Genomic DNA, 25293 nt, shown 5'->3' on the forward strand with positions numbered 1-25293 from the left:
TTGTAAATACTTTCGCACTGTGAATGGTACAAAGGCAAAAGATGGACTTGTATCAAAAAGGTTCAGGACAGCTACTAGATAATCTGCAGGAGTTGAAAGAATGTAATTTTTGGCCTTGAGAGAGGAGTGAGTGATTGAGGTGGAAATAGACATACGCACCAGTAGAATGTCGTTGATTAAGCCACTCAAATTCAAAATGGTGTGAGGTGGCTTGTTGAAGGGAGTCACATCTCAGCTTTCGTGCATTGACATTATCACAGCTACCTTTCCATCGCTACACACTGAAAACAACTTTGCCGTCAACATGATGGTAGCTGTAAAACTATATCCCCGCAAAACCTTTACAATATACACATGAAATGATAAATCATTTTTTTAAAAGGAACCCTTTCCGAGCTTCCAATATTGCAACTTTAGGGTGAGACTTTCTCTCTTCAAATCCCAATATCCAGAATGATATATTTATAAGGTTAGTTTAGATGTTAAGTATAAAAATCTTGCTCATTTATTTGAAACATTAATTGTGGTTTGCATGTTTTTTTAAAAGGTCGAAAGGCATCATCCTGAATGTGTCATCTGCTAGTGCGTTGTATCCTGTACCCTTACTGACTCTCTACTCTGCCACCAAGGTGAGACTTGGCTTATTCTTGCAATGTTCTTTTTCTGTGTTTTGAGTTAGTGCACTTGATGTAAAACACTAATCTAAATTAACTTGTATTTGTAACCTCTAATGTTATTTTATGTTTTGTTTCTTTGCACTTACTCCCTCTATAGTTAGAATTTGTTCTTTACCCAACAAGATGAAAAAGTATAAATAGGATATTGCTCTTAAAATCACAGCAACATACCTACTTAAAGAGCTACTTGTGTTTTTCCTGCTGGCTGGTTGCAAGCGGGATCTGAATTTGAATTTCAGAAGTATAAATACAGAAGGAAGCAAACATGTATGCATAGAATGCTCAAAACTGTTATTACATGAGGTTAAATTATATTATTCAATTTGGTAACCTCATTTTAGAGATGTTAGTCTGAAGCGATTAGTTTATGCAGCCTAAATCCTATTGCTGGCGGGCACACTTTACAGATCTAGCTGCAATTTGGCATGAATTGCAAACTTGACCAAGTTCATCTGCTTGATGAGATGGAAATATTCATAGTTTTGCAGTGGGGTTAAAGCTTAAAACCCATTAAGACGAACTAGTTGGAGCTACACTGCATCTGGACAATGTAGGTAAAAATTGGGAGTACTTAATGCTGACACCTGGCACCAAAAATTGAACATGTAGAAAAACTGATTTCTTTTTCATTGTTTCACTGGTGCGCTTTGCTTTTGTGGTGTTGACAGAAGTAAATGTTGATGGGAGTCTAGCAAAATTATACATTCTGCCATAATCATGCTACGTATTTCTGTTGGTGACATTATTTTGTTGGCAGAAACCCAGTCACACTGCACCTCAGTGTAAGAAGATCAGGCTTTTTTTTTTTAGCTCTGTCAGATTTATATTTGCTCACAAGTCAAGTTCTCTTCATTTGAACCAAGATACATTTCCTGAAGCTCTGCCAAATGACACTATAATTTGAGACTTTTGGCCTGTCTCCACTTTTCAGTCTCAATGCTACATTTCATAGCCTAAAAAGCAGATACAGTTTGATATTTTTGACGGCTTGCCTGAGCTCTAACTGTTAAGTGTGTCAAACTCGATATTGTGAAATAAGTGCAAACCCAGTAATATTTGTTTAGCTATGAATGCAAATAACAAAGCATGGAGATATATTGTGATATCCCAAACAAAAAGTTCCTGACAGGGAAGCCTGTCTTGTGGAAAATAGTCAAATGAGTCATCCTTGGTGCGTACACAGCTCCTTACAGAATAGATTTGATAAGCAATCAATTGCCTGTTCACCAGGTATGGTTTGGAAGTCGGGGGCGCGAGAAGACAATTGAACATAAGATGGTATAACAGCTGATTATCGCTAGCGTTAGCCGGGCTCTAGATTGTCATCTGCCCATCTGTTTGGGAAACTCTTGGAGAATGAGAAAAAATAACTAGCTTGCCAGAAGTATTAATTTTCAACAATTTCTAGTTGCAGTTGGTCAGGTCTTGTCCAAGCTTTTTGTCTTGTACTCACCAGGACAAACTATCACACCATTTTATACTACAGAAAAGTGCTGATTGGTTATCAAATCAACTTGGATTGGCCAAGGCGTTGTCAACCTGCCTCTTTTTTCAGCAATGTGATTTAATTCTATTTACTGGTCAGAAATGTGGAATGATGAGGATATAGACATTAGTTACTTCTGCATAAACAAGTTGAAATGGAGCATTTCTTGTCTGATGAGTGTTATGACCGAAGCAGTTGGTAAAGTGGAGTTATTTAAAAATCCCAGAGGGAAACTTTAAACAACTGTCGTAGCCTATAATTTTAAGTGTTATGTTTGAGATGCAACTCAGTTCAGGTATCAGACCCCCATTCTCAAGGTTTACAATAAACTAAATGAAACATTTTATTAATTTACACAGGTTAAAAATATACATACACATGGCTACAAATTACTATTCCCATAACTTCCAACAAATTCCCAAACTCATCTCCATTAAGGCAACAGCAACCCATAGACTTAACCAGACACCAGGCAAAGCATTTTCACCTTACGAATTCAAAATGAGGTTCTTTCACTTTCATTCCTTTGGAGAGAGTTGGAGGCTTACAGCCGCCTTTTGATCTCACTTAGCCTTTGCTCTGCACACCTGAAAACTACTGAAGTTATGCCTACCAGCCCCATTGAATGTTAATTCTCATTGTATCTGAACTAAACCTCTCTAACAATAAAACTCTTTTCATAGTACTAACTTCATTAGTAACATAAATATATTGCTTGGTAGCTGCTAGAAAGGTGTCAGTTTTCACCCCACTTCTTGAATGCTCTATTCAAAAAATGCAAATGCACTCTATTTCCCTTACATATCAATACGAGTATCATCAAAGCACCCAGACTAGCTGGTTTGAATCCAATTAAAACACACCCGCAGACTAAATCTCTCTTTTCCAAAATGTTATATACATTAATAACTTCAGACATGAGTTATATTTCATGATGGCTTTTCACTCTCCCCTAATTCAGACAACTTTTCCACTTTCTGAATTTGTATTCCCACATGTAATTCATATTGGCATTACTTTTTTGACACAAGTAATTCTGATGCCGGTGTCTCATATATATGAAATTCTTTATTTTACTGGAGTTCTCACGACCCTGTAGGATTATGCCTCTGAGAACATTACATGGCTGCTGGTAGGTAGGAGGGATGTCCAGTCATGATGCTTCATGCATCACGACTCTGAGGCAGACTTGATGGACCGGATTGATATTTCCTCTGTCATTTTCATATGTTTGCATATAACAGGAAAATACCAATATAGCATTCTATTTCTGAAATATTATTGCATGTTGGTTCCTCTAAATTTAGTTTGCACGATTGACCTTCATTTATTGCATCATGAGTCGTCTCTGTCTTGCTAACCCATTTCAGCACATAAGCTTTTTATGCATCACATGCAGTGGGAATGCCTGTTACATTGCTGATCCCAACCCATGAGGTCAACTATTCTTACAGGTTTGCTAAGTATGTAATGAAATATTTCACAAGCAGATTAAAATGAACCCTGCGAAGCAACTGGACTTAAAAATATGACTCAGGAGTGTGTTCAATATATTCTAAGAGTAATAAGTGGAGCTCCCCATGACTCAGTTTACAAATGACTTGGGGCACAGCCTTACTTGGTACTTCAGTTGCAGCTTTAAAATTCCTTGGCAATATTTCAAGAACAAGGAGTTTTTAGAAGTAGAGGCAAATACAAAATTCAGTAACCTTGAGCAAGATTAAAGATTAGGCCAAAAAATGTTCCTGCTGCCCAAATAAAGGGTATATAAGCACGGTAATTCTTTCTCTATGCTTAAATGCTGGACCAAGCAATCTTTGTCTTTTCTGGGATAAAGTGTTGCGTACAGAAGCAGCTCTCTCATGCCATCCTCCTGATTCCCCAAAACCTGTCCACCGTCTACAAGGCTCAAGTCAGAAGTGTGATGGAATACTCTCCACTTGCCTGGATGAATGCAGCTCCAACAACACTCAAGAAGGACACCATCCAGGATAAAGCAGCCCGCTTGATTGCCACCCCATCCATAAACATTCACTTCCTCCTCCACCGACGCACAGTAGCAGCAGTGTGTACCATCTACAAGATGTGCTGCAGCAACTCCAAGGCTCCATGGACAGCACTTTCCAACCCCACATCTACCATCGAGAAGGACAAAGGCAGCAGGTGCATGGGAATGCCACCACCTGGAGATTCCTCTGCTAGTCACTCACCAGCCTGACTTGGAAATGTATCGCCGTTCCTTCACTGCTGCTGGGTCAAAATCCTGGAACTCCCTCCCTAACACCACATGGACTGCAGCTGTTCAAGAATGCAACTCACCACCACCTAATCAAGGCAATTATGGATGGGCAATAAATGCTGGCCTAGCCGGCAACACCCACATTCCATGGATGAATATAAAAAAAAATATTGTTTAAAACTTGGAATTGGGACAGTGAGTGCCAGCTATTTTTAACTTTTTTTGTGCCTGGGGATGCTGAAGCCGATTGTCACGTTCCCATTCCCACCCAAGTGAGTTTGGCTCACTCAATGAGATCAGTAATCAAACCTGTCATGTTCTCAGTACATACAGTTACACATCAAACACGAGAACATTCAATCGGAGGGGTATAGAGAGAATGATTTCTTTAAAATAAATCTGGCTTTATGCAAAGTTAGTCAAAGGAACAATGTGAATTTTTAATTGCTCTCCTGTATTATAATTCTAGGCATCCTTTCCTAGTGCTTACAGTAAATATTTTTCATTTTGAGAAAACAAAAACAGAAAATACTGGAAAAGCTCAGCAGGTCTGGCAGCATCTGTGGACAGAGAAACAGAGTTAAAGTTTTAAGTCCAATATGACTCTTCAGAACTTTATTTGAGAAAACGTAAGTTTTGTCTTAAATGCACAAGCTGACTAATGGTTAGGCTGCATTTTTATAGCATGTATCAACAGAGTATTGTAATGTGAATAATCATTTATATTTATAAAGCGCCATTAATATAGTAAAATGTTCCAAGGCACTTTACATTCCTGTTTTTGGGCAAAATCTGACACTGAGCCACAAAAGGTGATATTAGGACAGATGACTAAGAGCTTGTTCAAAGAGGTAGTCTTTCGGGAGCATCTTAAAGGAGGAGGAGGCGGTGGAGAATTTTAAGGAGGAAATTCCAGAGCCTAGATACCTGACTGCATGGCTGCCAGTAGTGGGGGAAAGGAAATCTGGGATGCACAAAAGGCCAGAATTGAAGGAATGCATAGTTCTCAGTCGGAGGTTACAAAAATGGGAGGGGTGAAGCCATAGAAGGATTTGAATGCAAGGATGATTATTTTAAATTGGAGCCATTGCTAGATTAGGAGCCACTGTACATCAGTGGGAAAGAGGTGAGAACTCTTAAGCTTTGAAAAAAAGTCATATGGACTCAAAACGTTAACTCTGTTTTTCTCTCCACAGATGCTGCCAGACCTGCTGAGTTTTACCAGCATTTTCTGTTTTTATTTGATTTCCAGCATCCGCAGTATTTTGCTTTTATCTTTGTTGACTGGATCCACGCCGGTTGGTGAAGTTAAAGCTAAGACATAGTGGCTTTCTTTGCTGGAGAGTTTATTGGCTCAGTTCACAGTCAACACTACTCGGACACCAGTGTCCTAGCTATCCTCATTTCTTGGTCTTCCAATAACCAACACCTGTTTAACAATGTAGCTCTTTCGAGTACAAACCCATTTCCATCTGTTTCAGATGAAGTTACATTGTTTCATAGTTTGCCATTGTGAGATTTGAACTCTTGATCTTAGGGTTACAAACCCAGTACCATAACCACTTGGCTATTTAGGCCAAGCCAAAGTCTGTTTGTTCCTCAGAACCTCCTAGTGTCATGCCATTCATTGAATTCTTCCTTGTCAAATCACTCCTTCCAAAGCGGATCACCTCACACTTTTCAGGGTTAAATCCCATTTGCCACTTATCTGCCCATTTGACCACCCCACCTATATGTTCCTGTAACTCTTTCGAGTACAAACACATTTCCATCTGTTTCAGAAGAAATTACATTGTTTCATAGTTTGCCATTGTGAGATTTGAATTCTTGATACTCTTTTGAGTAAACCTGTTTCCATCTGTTTCAGATGAAGTTACATTGTTTCATAGTTTGCCATTGTGAGATTTGAACTCTTGATCTTAGGGTTACAAACCCAGTACCATAACCACTTGGCTATTTAGGCCAAGCCTGTTTAACAATGTAACTGATATTAAACCTTAACAATATAATTAATAAGACATTGACATTCCTCTTGTTCTTGAATGGGGATAGAAACTCTTCTGCCTCTGATTTGTTGGATTTGAAGTGTTGTCATGAATGTAGAATCAATCAACTTTTATTTCCTAACAGACATCCCCCTAACACAAGCATAAAGGGAACCAGTTCTATGGAAATTAGTGTTTGAGTTAATTCTATAATTTGTTATAAAAGCAAAATACTGTGAATGCTGGAGATCTGAAATACAAACTAAGTGCTGGAAAGGCTCAGCAGGTTTGGCAGTATCTGTGTAGAGAGAAACGGAGTTAAAATTTCGAGTCTAGCATGACTCCTCTTTGGAACTGAAGAGAGATAGGAGTTTGGGTTTTATGCTGTTGAGAAAGGGGGAGAGGCTGGTGGAGAAGAAGGAGGTCAGGGATAGGTTAGAGATCAGGGGTGATTAAATGACAAAGGTGTCATGGAACACAAGGCAAAGGGAGTGGTATTGATAGTATTAAAGAAACAAGGATTGATCCAGAGTAGGTCAGTACTGTCTGAAAGCAAAATAACAGACTAAAGGTCAGTGCTGTCTGAAAGCAAAATCATGAGAACAAGGTACAGACTGGCATTAGGGGGAAAAATCAAAATGGAGGACAGAGTTCATGGTCTGAAGTTGTTGAACTCTCGTCGGGTCCAGAAGGCTATAAAATGCCTAATCGGAAGATGAGGTTGTCCCTCAAGCTTGCGTTGGGCTTCACTGGAACACTGTAGTAGGTGAGGATAGAAATGTGAGCATGAGAGCAAGATGTTGAGTTGAAATGGCAAGTGACTGGAAGGCCGGGGTCATGCTTACAGACTGAGCAAAGGTGTTCTGCAAGACAGCCACCTAATCTGCGTTTAGTCTCTCCAGTGTAGAGGAGATCACATTGTGATCAGTGAATGCAATAGTCTAAATTGAACAAGTACAGGTAAATCGCTGCTTCACCTGGAAGGGGATTTGTAATTCTGTTGATCTTCCTTGGACTTCAAAACATAACCTTAAGAGATGTATCTGTTGTCTCTTCAGTTCAGAAAAGTGGGGCAGCCAGATGTGTGTGTGTGTGAGTGCATTATCTATTGTTTAAATACAAGTGAAAATGTTAAATCTTGCACCCCTCCCACCTCACCTTCAGCCTAACAACAGGGCATTCTGGAATCTGTAACAGTTTCAAAAAGAACAAAAATGTCCTATCTTTAGTAGCTTTGAGACAAGTAACAATTCAAACAGGCAGTGTAATTATTCCCCTATCCTGGGGCAGATGTTCTACTTAGTCTCCAAATGGTATGACTGAAACTTATCACAAATATTGTTCATTTATTTGTTAGTACCAGTTTTTGTTTAATTTTAATAAGGCCACATTTATTGGCCATTCATAGTTACCATATGATGTAAGAGCAGAGGTAGGCCATTCAGCCCATCGAATCTGCTCTGCCATTCAGTGAGATCATGGCTGATCTGATAATCCTCAACTCCACTTTCCTGCCTTTTCCCCAAACCCTTGATTCCCTTATTGATTAAAAATCTGTTTATCTCAGCCTTGAATATACTTAACAACCCAGTCTCCACAACCCTCTGCGATAAATAATTCCACAGATTCACTACCCTCTGAGAGAAGAAATTCTTCCTCATCTCCGTTTTAAATGGACGCCCCCTTACTCTGAGACTATGCCCAACTGGTCCTAGACTCTCCCACAAGGGGAAACAACCTCTCAGCATCTACCCTGTCAAGCTTTCTAAGAATCTTATGTGTTTCAATAAGGTTGCCTCTCATTCTAAACTCCAATGAGTACAGGTCCAACTGACCCAACCTCTAAGAAAATCCCTCCATCCCCAGGATCAACCTAGTGAACTTTTTCTGGACTGCCTCCAATGCCAGTATATCCTTCTTTGGATAAGGGGACCAAAACTGTTCACAGTATTCTCGGTGTGGTCTAACTAGTGCCTTGTATAGTTTAGCAAGACTTCCCTATTTTTATACTCCATTCCCTTTGAAATAAAGGCCAACATTCCATTTGCCTTCCCTATTACCTGCTGAACTTGTATGCTAGCTTTTTGGGATTCATGCACAAAGACCCCCAAATCCCTCTGTGCTGCAGCTTTCTTCAGCCTTTTTTGTCATTTAAATAATATTCAGCTCCTCTATTCTTCCTGCCAAAGTGCATAACCTCTCACTTTCCCGCATTATATTCCATCTGCCATATTTTTGCCCACTCACTTAACCTGTCTATATCCCTCTGTGGGCTCTTTGTCTCATCCTCACCACTTGCCTTCCCACCTATTTTTGCACCCACAAACTTAGAGGTAGTACATTCATTTCCCTCATCTAAGTCATTAACATATATTGTAAATAGTTGTGGCCCCAGCACTGCTCCCTGTGGCACTCCACTAGTTACAGGTTGCCATCCTGAAAATGCCCTCCTTATCCCAACTCTGTCTTCTATTAGTTAGCCAGTCCTCTATCCATGCTAATATACTACCCCCAACACCATGCGCTCTTATCTTAAGTAGTGTTATGTGTGGTACCTTATTGAATGCCTTTTGGAAAGCCAAATATATTACATCTATTGGTTCCCCTTTATCTATCCTACTTATTACCTCCTCAAAGAAAGCCTTTTGGCTTGGTCACATCAAAAGACTTAAGTCAACCATGTAGTGCATGACTGGAATTGTATGTAATGCTGACTAAAGTAAGGAAAAAAAGAAAGACTTGCATTATATATAGTGTCTTTCACAACTACTGGATATCTCAAAGTGCTTTACAGCCAATGAAGTACTTTTGTATTGTAGTCACTGGTGTAATGTAGGAAATGTGGTAGCCAATTTGAACACAGCAAACTCCTGCAAACAGCAATGTGATAATGACCAGATAAATCTGTTTTTAATATTGATTGAGGGATAAATATTGGCCAGGACACCATGAATAATTCCACTGCTCTTCTCTTAAATAGTGCATTAGAATATTTTACGCTCACCTAAGAAAGGAGAAGGGAACTTAGTTTATAACCTTTCATCTGAAAGGCAGCACCACCAGTACAGAATTCTCTCATGGAAGGGTCTGTGTAAATTTTTGTGGTGGAATGGGACTTCAATCCAGTGGGTTCTTGTAAAATTGATTGGGTCTGTGGTTATTTTCTTTCTCATGCTAGTCCACAAATTACCTGATTTATTAAACTTAGTTTCATAATTACTTAAACTGCCAAATCCTGTTGTGTGTAAAGCAAACCCTCCAATGCACTGGACTGCAACTGTTCCTCCATCCCTCCCCATCATTAAAAAGAACATCTAAATTTGCTGAGCCCTGGTTCAAATGAAGGTCATTTAAAATCTGGTACTAAACAAAATGAAAACACATGTTTTAATTTATATTGGACATGAATAGTAACATAATTGATTTGGGTATTATTTTGACACTCTTAAGGTTGATTTCATGAATTCAGGGTCCTGGCACAAGGCTTTTCCTACCAGGATCATATTCTAGCAATTCAGGTGCAAGGATTCTTGTGCCCCACACTTATTTCCATCCAGGGCTGAAAAACATGCAGGACCCACCAGCTGTCTGCCTGAATTCCTAATTTGAGCTTCTAGCATGCAAAGTTCTGCATCAGGATTGGTAGTGGCACTACAGTTCACTTAAGAGTCTGAGTTGCTGTGGCAACATACACTTCTACATGCATGTTGTAGCCTGGAGCTATGGATAGTGATGGTAGGGGCTCCAACTTCCTTTCCGTCACATGGCTGTCCAGGAATCTGTCCCACTTTTGCTATCTGTCATTGGTGTGTGTTTGTAGGATTTGCAGGTTGATACTCAACCTGTTTGGCCACATTATAAACACATCTTTCTTGGCCATCAAGTCTTGAGGTCTGACTCGATCCTGGAGCTTCTGGTTCAGAAGCAGGAATGCTAACCACTGCGCTGCAAGTCGCATCAGGATTACAACCTCCAAAAATGTAACCTATTGAATGCTTACAGTATAAGTTAGAATAGATATCTGCTGCCCCTTTTTCTTCGCTCTTCAAACTTAATTTCTGTTTTATTTCCAATAGACTTTTGTGGATTTCTTTTCACAAGCACTGAATGTTGAGTATAAGAACAAGGGAATCATTGTCCAGGTAAGTAGAGCTTGGAGAAGTATCCTTGTCACTGTATGGTTACTATAGGAACCACTGCTGTCATGGTAACTACAGTAAATCATATTCGCATAGCTAGCAGTGTGACGCAAGCTGGAGGGAGAAAGCAAAATGATAGTGTTGAATGTTGGTGAGAAAGAGTGCTGATCATTAAAAACAAAAATTATAACACGTTATAAATTACAGATGTGATATTTTCTTTCACAAGCATTGGTGTATTGTGTGCTTAAGGTTAAGTAAATTTTCCTGTATGTTTTAGCACTTCCCTGATTATAGTGAAATTATCCTCAACCTCAATCTAATTTTGTGGCAAAACTTGCAAATGCAATGCTTTATCGAAAATGGTGAAGTATGTTACCTGCTTTTATGCCCATCTTCAGCATGGTTAATGAATAGTTGTTGCTAAAGTTTAGCACATAGCAGCCAATTCATAGCTGCACAAGAAATTGTGCAGGCAACATACAAAGTGTAGTTTAGAAAACCTTTCTATTATTACTGAAGCCACCAATGAAGTAACATGCTTGTTATATATCTTTTTTTAAATTGCATTTCACAATCTTGCATTCTTATAGTTGTGTACTTTACTGTTGGCAGTGCAGAATGTTATTTTGGAATAAAATTTCTTGAAATTAGTCAAAGTTAACCAACTGACAAAATAATTTTGACATTATCTGGGACTTATTTGACTCCACACAATCATCCGGTTAGTAATGGGATTATTGCACTGTTGCTTTTAACAAGCTGATTGTTTAAAACCCAGTCATATGTTTTAATCACCTAACAAACAGTCACCTAAGTTTAAAAGTCAACTAGTATTTAATCTCATTCGGAGTGGCTAATAGTAGGTGGTATGAGAAATGGAAAAATATCAGTGATGCATTTTGGAATACTTTTGAAGTTGTGGCTGAGCCACATTATTGTGGCAGATTAAAGGGAGATTTATTCAGCACCTTACTGAGCTACTTGACCTCAGTGCTTGATGCTGACACTGGATACCCAAAATAGAAAACATTCTGTTCGCTAGTACTTACGTTCCTACATTGAGCACAAAATATTTTTTCATAAACTATGGTATCTGGCCAATTAGAATACCATTTTTAAAAATTCTTATTACAGTAGTAGTTTTCTGAATTGACATCCATCCTTGTCTGTTCTCCACCATCTTGAGATAGTACAAGAATAAACACTCTATTTAGTAGTGAGATTTAGGTTAGAAATAACAAATCAGGTGTATTAGAAATGAAGATTAATCACAGTCTATTTAACTTGTCCCTCCTCATATGCAAAGGTATCAAAAGACGTTATGTGGCACTTCATTAACTCTTAGTAAAACTACATCTGGACCAGTGTCCACAATGTAAAGTTTATATGGCAGGTTTTGTCTAACCACCTTCAGACACTCAAAAAAACCAATTACTCGGCATCAACAGCCAAATTGCCTACTGATCAAGGAACTGGCAATCCACCCCTTTTTCCCACTCACCATATAGGACATCCTCTCATTATATATACTGATTTATTTGAAATCTCAAGGAATAGTAGGGGTTATGGGATGTTATAACTAGATGTCATGAGTGCAGATCACCATGTTGCAAGTTGCAAAATTTGGAGTTGGTTAATCTGGTACTTTGCGTGATGGAACTTGCCAGATTTAAAAAAAAATTGTTGCCCAAACCTAATTACCCTTGTTTTAGAGGGCATTTAAGAGTCAACCACATTGATGTGGGTAAGGTAAGGACTCCCTAAAGGGCATTATTGAATCAGATGGGTTTTTATGACAATTGGCAGTGGTTTCATTGATTTTCTGTTGAGTTCAATATTCACCATCTGCCATGGTGGGATTCAAACCCAGGTCCCCAGATTATCAATCCAGTCACAATACCACTATGCCACCACTTCCCCCTGTTATCATAAAAGCTCAACTGGTTTGCTAATGTCATTCAGGCAAAGGAACCTGACGCCTAGACCTGGTCCAGCCAATGTATGACTCCTGCAATAAATGTAGACTAACCAATACCATTCAATTCTTGAAAATGTAAATTTAAAAAAAAAACTCAAAACTCCAATGACACATGGGTGGCTTTTGATTGCTGGACTGAGACGCATTCGTGCACCTTTGCTCAAGTTCACTCCTTCAGGAACAAAAGGAGCGTGTCTCCAAAGAATCTTCAGAAGCTGTTTCTATTGTCCATTTACAGAGTTGAAGGCCACATTCCAGACAAGGTTTAATGTGAACTGTTTTCAGTGAGCACATTGAAGTGGGCAAAATGTGTTAAATTTCTCTAATGCCTTGTGTATTAAAAAAATTCCCATGACCAATTTCTGACCTGTCGTGATTCCAAGTGTCTATTGAATGCTTAAGTTTTGTACTAGTTTTCTTTGTAATTATTTATTTATTCAAAATGCTAATGTACAATGCAAGTCAATTTATCATCAATTAACTTGGGATGCATAACTCCTTCCAGAGCTTCAATAAATTATAAATTGGCAGAGCAAGAGCAAATTGGACAAATACTTACATATAATGCGGTATGCTGGTCACTCGGTTACAAGAGTAATATTTGCTGAAGTAAAGAACTGTGTGTGTGTGAAGTATGGGATTAAACAGATAATTTTGGATGTAAAATTTTAAAATTAGCTTGTTTTTTTATGATTTATGAAGAGCCAGTTGTCCTTTCAGCTTGGATACTCATATTGTGCCCTCTTTGTGCCATCTAGTGGTTAATATTTAAATTTTCCTTCCCTGGCAACTTTTCCGTGCAGAGTTTTTGGGAAAACTTAGGTGTGCTATACAGTTATTAAACTAAATGGTTTTGAAATAGACCAGTCCTCAAATTGACATGCCTTAAATTGCAATATCTATTCTAATTGAGCCAATTCTGATTTAAATAAACTTCTTGATGCACGATCTCAAATACCAAATACCCTGGTGTCTTGCCTTCATTAGCTTTTGAAATAACTTACTAATGTTGTGAGGCCCACAAATGTTGTTATCTTTTAGATTTGGGTTTTGTGCACAATTTAAAATCAAGTCATAAATTAGCAACAAAATACAAAAATGTGAGAAAGGTGTGTTCATTAACAAGTAATCTGTTTCTCAGCAGTAATATTACTGTTTTTTATTCTTTATGCTTGCTTTTGTCACAGAGTGTGCTGCCATTCTTTGTGGCTACGAAGATGAGTAAGATCCGAAAGCCAACTCTGGACAAACCAAGTCCAGAGACCTATGTGAAAGCTGCTTTAAGCACAGTTGGTCTTCAGGTGCAAACAAATGGCTATCTGCCACATGCCATAATGGTAAGAATTCAAGATTTTTCTTATCAGTTATTTAAGTTCAGTTGATTTTAGAGCAACTCTTTAGTTTCACTCATAAAAAGAGAGCTCACTCATTTAGGATGTGGTTGCATCGGCACTGGCAGCCTCTTGCATAATTTGCACTCAGCATGAACCAAGTGACTGTTGGCAAGCTGTTCGATACTGGGGGAGCCTCACAACCCCATCTAATCCTAATGTTACAAATACACTTTTTAACAGTAGTCGCTAAATAATGATCATTGGCAAAAACTCTACAGTTCACTGTGCCTCTGCACCGTCCCCCGCCACACACACACACACACACACACACACACACATATCCTTCCTCAACAATCCAAACCCAGGATTCTGAAGCCCTCTGTCACTGCAACTGAATTCTGCTAAATCAGTTCAGACCAAGGATAAATTTATTTCTGTTTCTGGTGCCTATTTTAAATTTTAATGCGGGATACTGCATTTAGCAAAAAATTGTTTAAATTGTTTTGAAATTAGGTGCAGTGAAATTACATGAAAACATTGGATCATTAGAAATTAGAGCAGGAGTAGACCATTTGGTCCCATGAGGTTGTGCCGCCATTTGATAAGATTATGGCTGACCTGATTGTGGCCTTAACTCCACTTTTCCTGCCTGTCCCCCATAACCCTTAACGCCCTTGCTGATCAAAAATCTGTCTAACTCACTGAATATATTCAATGACCCAGCCCGCACAGCCATCTGTGGAGGCTGTGGCGAGGTGGTATTGTCGCTGGATTAGTGGTCCAGAGACCCAGGGGTAATGCTCTGGGAACCCAGGTTCGAGTGTCACCATGGCAGATGGTGGAATTTGAATTCAATAAAAATCTGGAATTAAATGATGACCATGAAACCATTGTCGGTTGTTGCGAAAGCCCATCTGGAATGTCCTTTAGGGAAGGAAATCTGTTGGCCTACACATGACTCCATTTAAAAGCAAGCCATTCAGTTGTAACAAGGTCACAAAAAGAATGAAACCAGACGGACCACCTGGCATCGACCTAGGCACTGAAAAGACAACTGAAATCTTAGCCCTGTCGACCCTGCAAGTGCCAAAATTGGGAGAGCTATAGCACAGACTAGTCAAGCAACAGCCTGACATAGTCACCCTCATCCTCACGGAATCATACCTTAGAGATAATGTCGCAGACACCACCATCACCATCCCTGGGTATGTCCTGTCCCACCGGCAGGACAGACCTGTTGGTGGCACAGTGGTGTAAAGTCAGGAGGGAGTTGCCCTGGGAGTCCTCAACGTCAACTCTGGACTCCATGAAGTCTCGTGGCATCAGGTCAAACATGACAAGGAAACCTGCTGATTACCTCGTACCACCCTCCCTCAGCTGATGAATTAGTGCTCCTCCACGTTGAACACCACTTAGAGGAAGCACTGATGTTGGCTAGGGCGCAGAATTGTATTTTGGGTGGCGGACTTAAATGTCCACCACCAAGAGTGTCTCAGTAGCACCACTACTGACCGAGCTGGCTGAGTCCTAAAGGACATAGCTGCTGGACTGAGTCTGCGGCAGGTGATGAGGGAACCAACAAGAGAGAAAAGCCTACTTGACCTCATCCTCACCAACCTGCCTGCCACAGATTCTTTTGTCTATGACAGTACTGGTAGGAGTGACCACCGCATAGTCATTGTAGAGACGAAGTCCCACCTTTACATTGAGGATACCCTCCATCATCTTGTGTGGCACTATAACTGTGTTAAATGGGACAGATTTCTAACAGATCTAGCAATTCAAGACTGGGCATCCATGAGGTGCTGTGGGTCATCAGCAGCAGCAGAATTGTACTCAGAAACATATCTGTAACCTCATGGCCTGGTATATCCCCCACTCTACCATTACCATCAAGCCAGGGGATCAACACTGGTTCAGTGAAGAGTGCAGGAAGGCATGCCAGGAGCAGCACCAGGCATATCTAAAAATGAAGTGTCAGCCTGGTGAAGCTATAACACAGGACGACTTGTATGCCAAACAGCATAATCAGCAAGTGATCCTATGACCAACGGATCAGATCTAAGCTCTGCAGTCCTGCCACAACCAGTCGTGAATGGTGGTGGACAATTAAACAACTCAGTGGAGGAGGAGGCTCCACAAATGTCCCCATCCGCAATGATGGAGGAGTCCAGCACATCAGTGTAAAAGAAAAGGCTGAAGCATTTGCTACAATCTTCAGCCAGAAGTGCCAAATAAATGATCCAACCCGGCCTCCTCCGCAGGTCCCCAGCATCACAGATGCCAGTCTTCAGCCAATTCGATTTGCTCCACGTGATATCAAAAAACGGCTGAAAGCACTGGATACTGTAAAGGCTATGGGCCCTGACAATATTCTAGCAATAGTACTGAAGACTTGTGCTCCAGAACTTGCCACGTCCCTAGCCAATTTGTTCCAGTACAGCTACAACACTGGCATCTACCCGGACATGTGGAAAATTGCCCAGGTATGTCCTGTACACAAAAAGCAGGACAAATCCAACCCGGCCAATTACTGTCCCATCAGTCTACTCTCCATCATCAGTAAAGTAATGGAAGGGGTCATCAACAGTGCTATCAAGCGGCACTTGCCTAGCAATAACCTCACTGACGCCCAATTTGGGTTCCAACAGGGTCACTCAGCTCCTGACCTCATTACATCCTTGCTTCAAATATGGACTAAAGAGCTGAGCACCTGAGGTGAAGTGAGAGTGACTGCCCTTGACATCAAGGCAGCATTTGACAGAGTGTGGCATCAAGGAGCCCTAGCAAAACTTGGGTCAATGGGAATCAGAGGGAAAACTCTTTGCTGGTTGGAGTCATACCTAGCACAAAAGATGGTTGTGGTCGTTGGAAGTCAGTCATCACCGCTCCAGAACATCACTCCAGGAGTTCCTCAGAATAGTGTCCTCGGCCCAACCATCTTCAGCTGCTTCATCAATAACCTTCCTTCCAACCTAAGGTCAGAAGCGGGGATGTTGGCTGATGATTGCACAATATTCAGCACCATTCGTGCCTCCTCAGATACTGAAGCAGTCTATGTTCAAATTCAGCAGGACCTGGACAATATCCAGGCTTGGGCTGACAAGTGGCAAGTAACATTCACACCACAAAAGTGTCAGGCAATGACCATCTTCAACAAGAGAGAATTCAACCATCGCCCCATGATGTTCAATGGCATTACCATTGCTGAATCCCCCACTATCAACATGCTGTGGGTTACAATTGACCAGAAACTGAGCTGGACAATCCATATAAATACTCTGGGTACAAAAGCAGGTCAGAAGCTAGGAATACTGCGACGAGTAACCCACCTCCTGACTCCCCAAAGCCATCTACTAGGCACAAGTCAGGATTGTGATGGAATGCTCCCCACTTGACTGGATGAGTGCAGTTCCCACAGCACTCAAGAAGCTTGACACCATCCAGGACAAAGCAGCTAGCTTGATTGGCACCCCATCCACAAACATTTACTCCCCCTCCACTACCAACAGTAGCAGCAGTGTGTTCCATCTACAAGATGCACTGCAGGAATTCACCAAGACTCCTTCAACAGCACCTTCCAAACTCATGACCACTACCATCTAGAAGGACAAGGACAAGCAGATATATGGGAACATCACCACCTGGAAGTTGCCCTCCAAGTCACTCAACATCCTGACTTGAAAATATATCGCGGTTCCTTCACTGTCGCTGCATCAAAATCCTGGAACTCCCTTCCTAATAGCATTGTGGGTGTACCCACACCACATGGACTGCAGCAATTCAAGAAGGCAGCTCACCACCACCTTCTCGGGCAGCTTGGGATGGACAGTAAATGCTGGTCTAGCCAGCAAAGCCCAAATCCCATGAATGAATAAAAAAAGAGAATACCAAAGACTAATGACCCTCTGAGAGAAGAAATTCCTCCTTATTTCCATCTTCAATGAGAGATCCCTTAGTTTTAAACTGTAATCCCTAGTTCTCGATGCCCCCATGAGACGAAACGTCCTCCCAGCATCTCTCCTGTCGAGCCCCCTCAGAATTTCATGTTTCAATAAGATCACCTCTCATTCTTCTAAACTCCATCAACCTTTCCCTGTAAGACAACCCTCTATCTCAGTAATCAGCCTCATTAACATTCTCTGAACTGGTTCCAATTCAAGTGTATCCCTCAAATAAGGAGACCAAAACTGTACACTACTCCAGGTGCAGTCTCACTAATGCCTTGTGACTTGTGGCAAAACTTCCCTACTTTTTTACTCCACCCGCCTTGTAATAAGGCCAATGTTCATTCCATTTGCCTTCCTAATTACTTGCTGTGTCTGCATACTAACTTACTGTGATTCATGTTCAAGGACACACACAACCCTCTGTATAGCACTATTCTGCAGTCTCTCTCTCATTAAATAAGATGTTGCTTTTCCATTCTTCTTGCCAGAGTGGACAATCTGACATTTTCCACATTATAGTCCATCTGCCAATTTTTTGCCTACTCACTTAACCTATCTATATTCCTTTGCAGACTTTTTTGTATCCTCCTCACAACTTGCTTTCCTACCCATCTATGAGTCATCGCTTGTTGCATAAGAAATTTATCCTCATGTTACCTTTGGTTCTTTTGCCACCCTTCCACCAATGGGAACAATTTCTCTCTAGCTACTATGTCCAAACCCCTCATGAATTTGAACACTGTCAAATCTGGTCTCGGTCTTTGCTAAGGTGAAAAACCCCAGCTTCACCAATCTATCAACATAACTGAAGTCCCTCATCCCTGGAATCATTCTTGTGAATCTTTTTTGCACCCTCTCGAAAGCCTTCACATCCTTCCTAAGTGCAGTTCTAGAATTGGACACAATACTCCAGTTGAGGCTGAACCAGTGTCTTATAAAGGTTCACCATAACTTCCTTGCTTTTGTAATCAATGCATCTATATATGAAGCCCAGAATCCTGAACGCATTTTAAACACTTTCTTAATCCGTCCTCCTACCTTCAATAATTTGTGCACAGACTTTCCTGTACCTGTACCTCCTTTAGAATTGTACTCTTTGTTTTATATTATCTCTCCTCATTCTTCTTACCAAAATGTATCACTTCATACTTCTCTGCATTAAATTTCATCTGCTACATGTCTATCCATTCCACCAGCCTGTCCAAGTCCTCTTGAAGTCTATCACTACCCTCCTCACAAGACTTCCAAGTTTTGTGTTATCTGCAAATTTTGAAATAGTATCTATACACTGAGTCTAAATCATTAATATATAGATAAAGTAAGGTAATAATTGTAGTATCGACTCCTGGGGAACTCCACCATGTACTTTCCTCCAGTCTGAAAAGCAAGCATTCACCTCTACACACACATCTGTTGCTCAGTCAACTTTCTATATATCCTGCCACTGTCCCTTTTATTCCATGGGCTTTAACTTTGCTGACAAGCCTGTTGCCTTTTGGAAGTCCATGTGCACCACATCAACTGCATTGCCCGCATCAACCCCCTCTGTTACCTCATCTAAAAACACAATCAAGTTAGTTAAACACATTTTGCATTTAACAAATCCGTGTTAGCTTTCCTTAATCCACCTTTGTCTGAGTTATTGTTGATTCTCATGCTATTTCCATCACTATTCTGTTATTGATATTGCTTCCCCTGCCTGCTGGCACCATCATCATTCTTGCATCTGACCTCATTTGGACTTCTTGTCCAAACTGATTCAGCTTTGTGACTGTTTCTTTGTATTGAGTGGGGACCAAACATTCTGCATATTTTTAAAGCACATGTACTGTTTATAGCTGGCAAATACATTATAAGTACACTAGAATACAGCCACAGCCCAGCCTACACTCACTACTGCTGGCAGATCCTGGGATCCCACTACTTAGCGCTGCATAACTTGTTAGCCCTCACAGTATTTCCAAACTCCAGATCATCCTGCTCTCTGAGTAATCCAGACATCAAGAACCCCTCCCCATTGCTGTTAAAGCAGGACCCCACTTCAATATTACCACATGTTGGACCTCCTTAGTACTTCCACACTCCAGGAATATTCCTAGTCAGCTAAACTCTAGTTGCAAACCATTGTGATGTTAAAACAAAAGGTTCCCAGTGAACATTGCCAAATTGCTTCCAGAATCCACATCACTTGAACTGTGATGCAAGGCACCCATGAATCCATACCCTTTCCCAAAATCAACTAATGGACTAAACATTTACTTAAATTTCCTGTTCTACACTTGCTTTATCATCGGTTGTAATTTTCCATTTAATGTTTAAACAATTTACCAACCTTCCTGATGTTATAGTGGTGCTGTTCTTCACATTGGCATTGACTTCAGGGCTATTTTTTTTCAATTAGCTATTGTTATATGCTCCCACCACTGGATTTCTGTGCTGCCTGCAGCCAATCCTTCCCCCAAACCCAAGTGCTGCCTCAGTTTGCTGCTATGGGTCCCCTCATTCACACACAGTCCTCTGCTGATGCCCAACCACTGCATTTTTCGTTGACCAAGAACCTGCTTTCAGTTAACAAAGCAGCTTTTTCACAGACTGCCAACTGTACAAAAAACAACTTATAGCATTGCTAACTTGTAAAAAGTGATAAAATTACACAAAGTACTTTAACTTTCCTATAAAATTGCCTAATTGTAATTGTCTATTTCCCCAAGGCCAAACTTCCATGAGGAACTTGGCCTTTAAGTTTAGTTCCGACATTAATATCTGTGCTCCTGATATATTTGTGCCATGTTCCATATATTATCCATTTGGAGTTCATAATTTTTCATGTTTTACCACTATTGTAGAAACCTGTTCGTACTTTCACAATGGATAAAGCTTCACGCTAAATATATACCTAAACAAAATCAAGCAGACACTTTTGAAATAAAAGCAAAATACTGCAGGATGCTAGAAATCTGAAATAAAATCAAAGTGTTGGAAATACTCAGCAGGCCTGGCAGCATCTGTGCAGAGTGAAGCAGAGCTAATGTTTTGCGTTGAATATGACTCTTCAGCTTTGAAATCCCTGCTTAGCTTTTTGACTTTAAAGTGGAAAAACCTTACCATAAAATAAATATCAGCAATTAAAATGCATGTTAATATTTCTAATAAATATCCTTTAGGGTTGGATCACAACATCCCTACTTCCAGTCTCTATGGTCATTAAGCAGTCCATGAAGATGAACCAGGGTTTGCGCGCTCGTCACTTTAAGAAGCTGAAAGAAAAAGGGGATTGACCAGGATTTGCGTGATGATCAACACAACAAGCTCAAGGAAAAATGTGATTCTTTATCATGTAAAGCAACAATATTCTTAACATTTTTGGTGGATCATAAACCAAGCTTCACCCTCACTCTTTCTTTGTTCTAATAAGGACCAGGTCGGGAGATTGGTTGCCATGTTAATAATAATAAAAAAAAGAAATCCCTTGGAGTCCAGTAGCTTGTATTTATATTTTTACTTTTGGTAAAACTCCACAGGAGTGTAGGTAGTTCACTAACATTACCCTGGGAAGCAGAGTTCTGTGTATGCATTGAAGCAATGGAGCACAAAGCTTTGCTGTGTCCTGGCTTTACAGCTGGCAAAATTAATTATTGCTAGTTTTCCCCACTCTGAAAGTTGGTACCAATTATAAACTGTACCGGCAGCATGTCAGCACAATCAATGTTGCAGTTAAGATAAAACTATGATTTAAAATTACGTTTTAAAGTTTTGACTTATTTTTCTTTTGATCTTCACTGTTTCGAGATCAGATGCTTGGAAAGGCATATGTTTAAGATTCCCTAAAAAAAAAACCAAAATGCTCAGCTAGAAAAATGACTGATTTGTTTTAGACCATATCTGAGTAATGATAAAAGTAAAATAATGCAGTTATGAGATTAGGGCTTAAGCTACTAAATTCCTTTTCCTAAAATATAAATATTACTTATGAAATTGAGAGGAAATGTAAGTGACACCTTTCCTTATAGATCCTACAGACACAACTGGATTTACTTCCAAAAAACAAAACCGTGGCAGATTCAAATCATATAAATATGGGATCTTTCAAAACATTGAATACATTTTTGCAAGTATAGTTGGTAGAGCTCACCGTTCTGATAAACCCTGACTTGATCTGACAAGTTCTGTTTAACAGAATAACATTTTTTTTATTCATTCACAGGATGTGGGCTTCACTGGCTAGGCCAACATTTGTTGCCCATCCTTTGTTGCCCTTGAGAAGGTGGTGGTGAGCTGCCTTCTCGAACCACTGCAGTCCATGTGGTATATATAGATGCACCTCATGACGGAGTGGTAATCCCAGGACAGTTTTGTCCTGTTTTTCGACACCTTAGAATGTGCACAAGGGCACTTAAGCCAGATGTTTGCAATATATCCATACATCTTTTGCTCCACCCTGTAGTCATTAGTTGTGCTCAAAAGAAATGTTATAGCTAACCCCAAAATTACATATACAATCTAGTACATTTTCATATACTGGGGGTTAGATACTCAACTTCTATGCTCCTGGAGAAGCACAATTCACAATTTTTGTGCACTGCCTACCCAAGAGTTTCCATCCATTAATTTTTAATGAGTCAGAGTTGCACAGTATATACTGGCAGCACGTGCTGGGAACCAAAGCAAAATTTTTACCCCATTATCATTTAACTTTTTTTTGAAACATAGGAAATAGGAGCAGGAGTAGGTCATTTGGCCATTCAGTATGATCATGGTTGATCCTCTATCTCAACGCTGGGCTCTCGTGCTCTCCCCATACCCCTCGCTGCCTTTAGAGTCTAGAAATATATCTATTTCCTTAAATATATTCAGTGACTTGGCCTCTACAGCCTTCCATTGTAGAGAATTCCATAGGTTCACCACCTGCGAAGAACTCTCTCCTCAGCTCAGTCCTAAATGGTCTACCCTATATCCTGAGATTGTGACCCCTTGTTCTTGACCACCTAGCCAGAGGAAACATCATCCCTGCATCTAGTCTGTCCATCCCTGTCAAAATTTTATATGTTTCTATGAGATCTCTTCTCATTCTTAATTCCAGTGAATGCAGTTCTAGTTGGCCCAATCTCTCCTCATACGACACTCCTGTCATCCCAGGAATCAGTCTGGTGAACCTTTGCTGCACTCCCTCTAATGGCAAGTATATCCTTTCTTAGGTAAGGAGACAAAAACTGCACACAATACTCCAGGTGTGGTTTCACCAAGACCCTGTACAGCTGCAGTAAGATATCCTTACTCTTATACTCAAGTCCTCCCGCAATGAAGGCTAACTTACCATTTGCTGCCTTTAACTGTTGCACCTGCATACTTACTTTCAGTGATTGGTGTACAAGGTCACCCAGGTCCCTTTGTACATCAACATTTCCTAATCCATCACTGTTTAAATAATACTCTGCCATTCTGTTTTTCCCACCAGTGTGGATAACTTCACGTTTATCCACATTATACTGCATCTGCCATGTATTTGCCCACTCAGTCAACTGGTCTAAACTGCCTTGAAGCCTCTTAAGATCCTCCTCATTGCTTACATTCCCACCAGTTTAGTGTCATCAGCAAACTTGGAAATTACATTTGCTTCTCTCATTCAAATCTTTGATATATATTGTGAATAGCTGGGACCTAAGCACTGATCCCTGCGGTACCTCACTAGTCATTGCCTGCCACTCCGAAATAGGCCCATTTATTCCTACTCTGTTTTCTGTCTGCCAACCAATTCTCAATCCATGCCAATATATTACCCTCCAATCCCACGTGTTTTAATTTTACACACTTAGCCTCTTATGTGGGACTTTATCAAAAGCTTTCTGAAAATCTAAATACACCACATCAATTGGTTCTCCCTTCCCCTGCTAGTTATGTCCTCAAAGAACTCCAGGTTTGTCGAACATTATCTCCCTTTCATAAATCCATGTTGGCTTTGTCTAATCCCATTGATATCTTCCAAGTGTCCTGTTATCAGATCCTTTATAATAGACACTAGACTCTAAGGCTGGATTTTTCCCGTTGGCGTGCAGGGACCCGTCTGCGTGTAAAATGATGCACAGTGACGTCAGGCGAGCGTCCCGAAGTAAGAGGATAAGAGGGGTGAGGGGGATCGCAAATGTGATGTTTGAGGTATTTAAGTGTAACAGTAACTTATTTTTGCCTGAGTGAGCAGGAAGACTTCAAAACTCATACCAGCGGCTAGGACAGGAGTAAAAGTCTTGGTCAGGACTCTACAGTAGAGATCATGTCTGGGGCCTGCAGCTTTCAGGATGCCTTCCTTTAGCCTGGGAATGGTTGTTGATTAGTCCAGCCTGCACCTGAATTCCCATCGCAACTCTGCCAACCCAGCCTGAGTGGGACATTACAGGACTCCAGTTCTTCGTCACCCTCAGCTGCCGCACACTCACCCAAACAAGCCAGTGACACACCCCCCCCCCAACCATTGCCCAAATGCTGCCTCCTTCACATGTGGCACCACAAGGTGTCACTTTGCTAAGCAAGGAGGCACAAGCATGTGGAGCGCAAAACACCATTAAATGGATTGGTGCCCCATTAACTGGAAGCGCCCCTCCCAGCATTTTAGCACCCTGACTTTGACATGCTTTGCAATTCCAGCACTCTGCCTAGGTGCAGACTCTTGACTTTCAAGCCCATTCTATGCTCTGGGTGTCAGTGTCACACAGGCTGCAGATGCAAAACACATCCTAGCTCAACCCTCAGGGTGAACTGGGCATACATAATCTCTGCTGTCACACCCAGCGAGAGATCCATACCGTGAGGGATTCAATGACATTAGTTGTGGTGGGTGGTTTGGGGGAAAGGGTGACGACTGCATTAAGTGACTTGAGGCGTCATGGTACTCACCCTTCCTAAGCGCAGGAGATCACTGAACCTTTTGCGGCACTGGAGCCATTTGCGCCGCACCACATCATGGGACCTAACACTCTCGGCCACCACCTCTCATGCACGGTTGGTCAGGTGAGGGGGGGGGAGGCGGCCTCCACCTCCCGTCCCTCGGAAGAAGGACCTCCCGCCGTGCTGCCATCTCCTCCAGGAGGGCAACTGGGCACTTATCTGAAAAATGAGGGGCACACTGCCCTGCTGGCCTACCCTCCAGACTTGGGTCAGCAACACTGCCCCTCTACTGAGCCCTTCTCCCAGCCATTGTGCCCACCCACTCCCGCTATGCATGGGAGTTGCGAACTATGCTGGGCGGGCCTTAATTGGCCCGCCCACGTAAAACGGCGCAGACCCGATAGGCGGTGATCGAGTCCGTGCCCGCTCCCAACCTCCCTGCCCGACATGGGGAAAATTCTACCCTAAGTGTCTGTTTGCTTACTGAGTCAAAACCGCAAAGAACAAACTTGAAAATGTGTACAGACTGAACCATAGGGCAGTTATGCCACAGAGAAAGGCCATTCAGTTTATCGTGTCTGCGCAGGCTGAAAAAGGAAAAAAAAAACTAGCTGACCATTCTA

The 25293-nt window shown here is 41.0% G+C and overlaps 1 protein-coding gene across 1 annotated transcript in view; it reads left to right on the forward strand.

Moving 5' to 3' along the window:
* Positions 1-21265, forward strand: part of LOC121282936 (very-long-chain 3-oxoacyl-CoA reductase-B-like) — a 180742-nt gene extending 159477 nt beyond the window's left edge. Inside the window, exons 8-11 of the mRNA XM_041196760.1 lie at positions 548-629; positions 10464-10529; positions 13695-13844; positions 20956-21265. Coding sequence (XP_041052694.1) covers positions 548-629; positions 10464-10529; positions 13695-13844; positions 20956-21069 — 412 coding nt within the window. The 3' untranslated portion in view covers positions 21070-21265. The remainder of the gene's footprint in view (positions 1-547; positions 630-10463; positions 10530-13694; positions 13845-20955) is intronic.
* Positions 21266-25293: the final 4028 nt, after the last annotated feature.

This window comes from Carcharodon carcharias, chromosome 10 (assembly GCF_017639515.1).
Source record: "Carcharodon carcharias isolate sCarCar2 chromosome 10, sCarCar2.pri, whole genome shotgun sequence".
Taxonomy (NCBI): Eukaryota; Metazoa; Chordata; class Chondrichthyes; order Lamniformes; family Lamnidae; genus Carcharodon; species Carcharodon carcharias.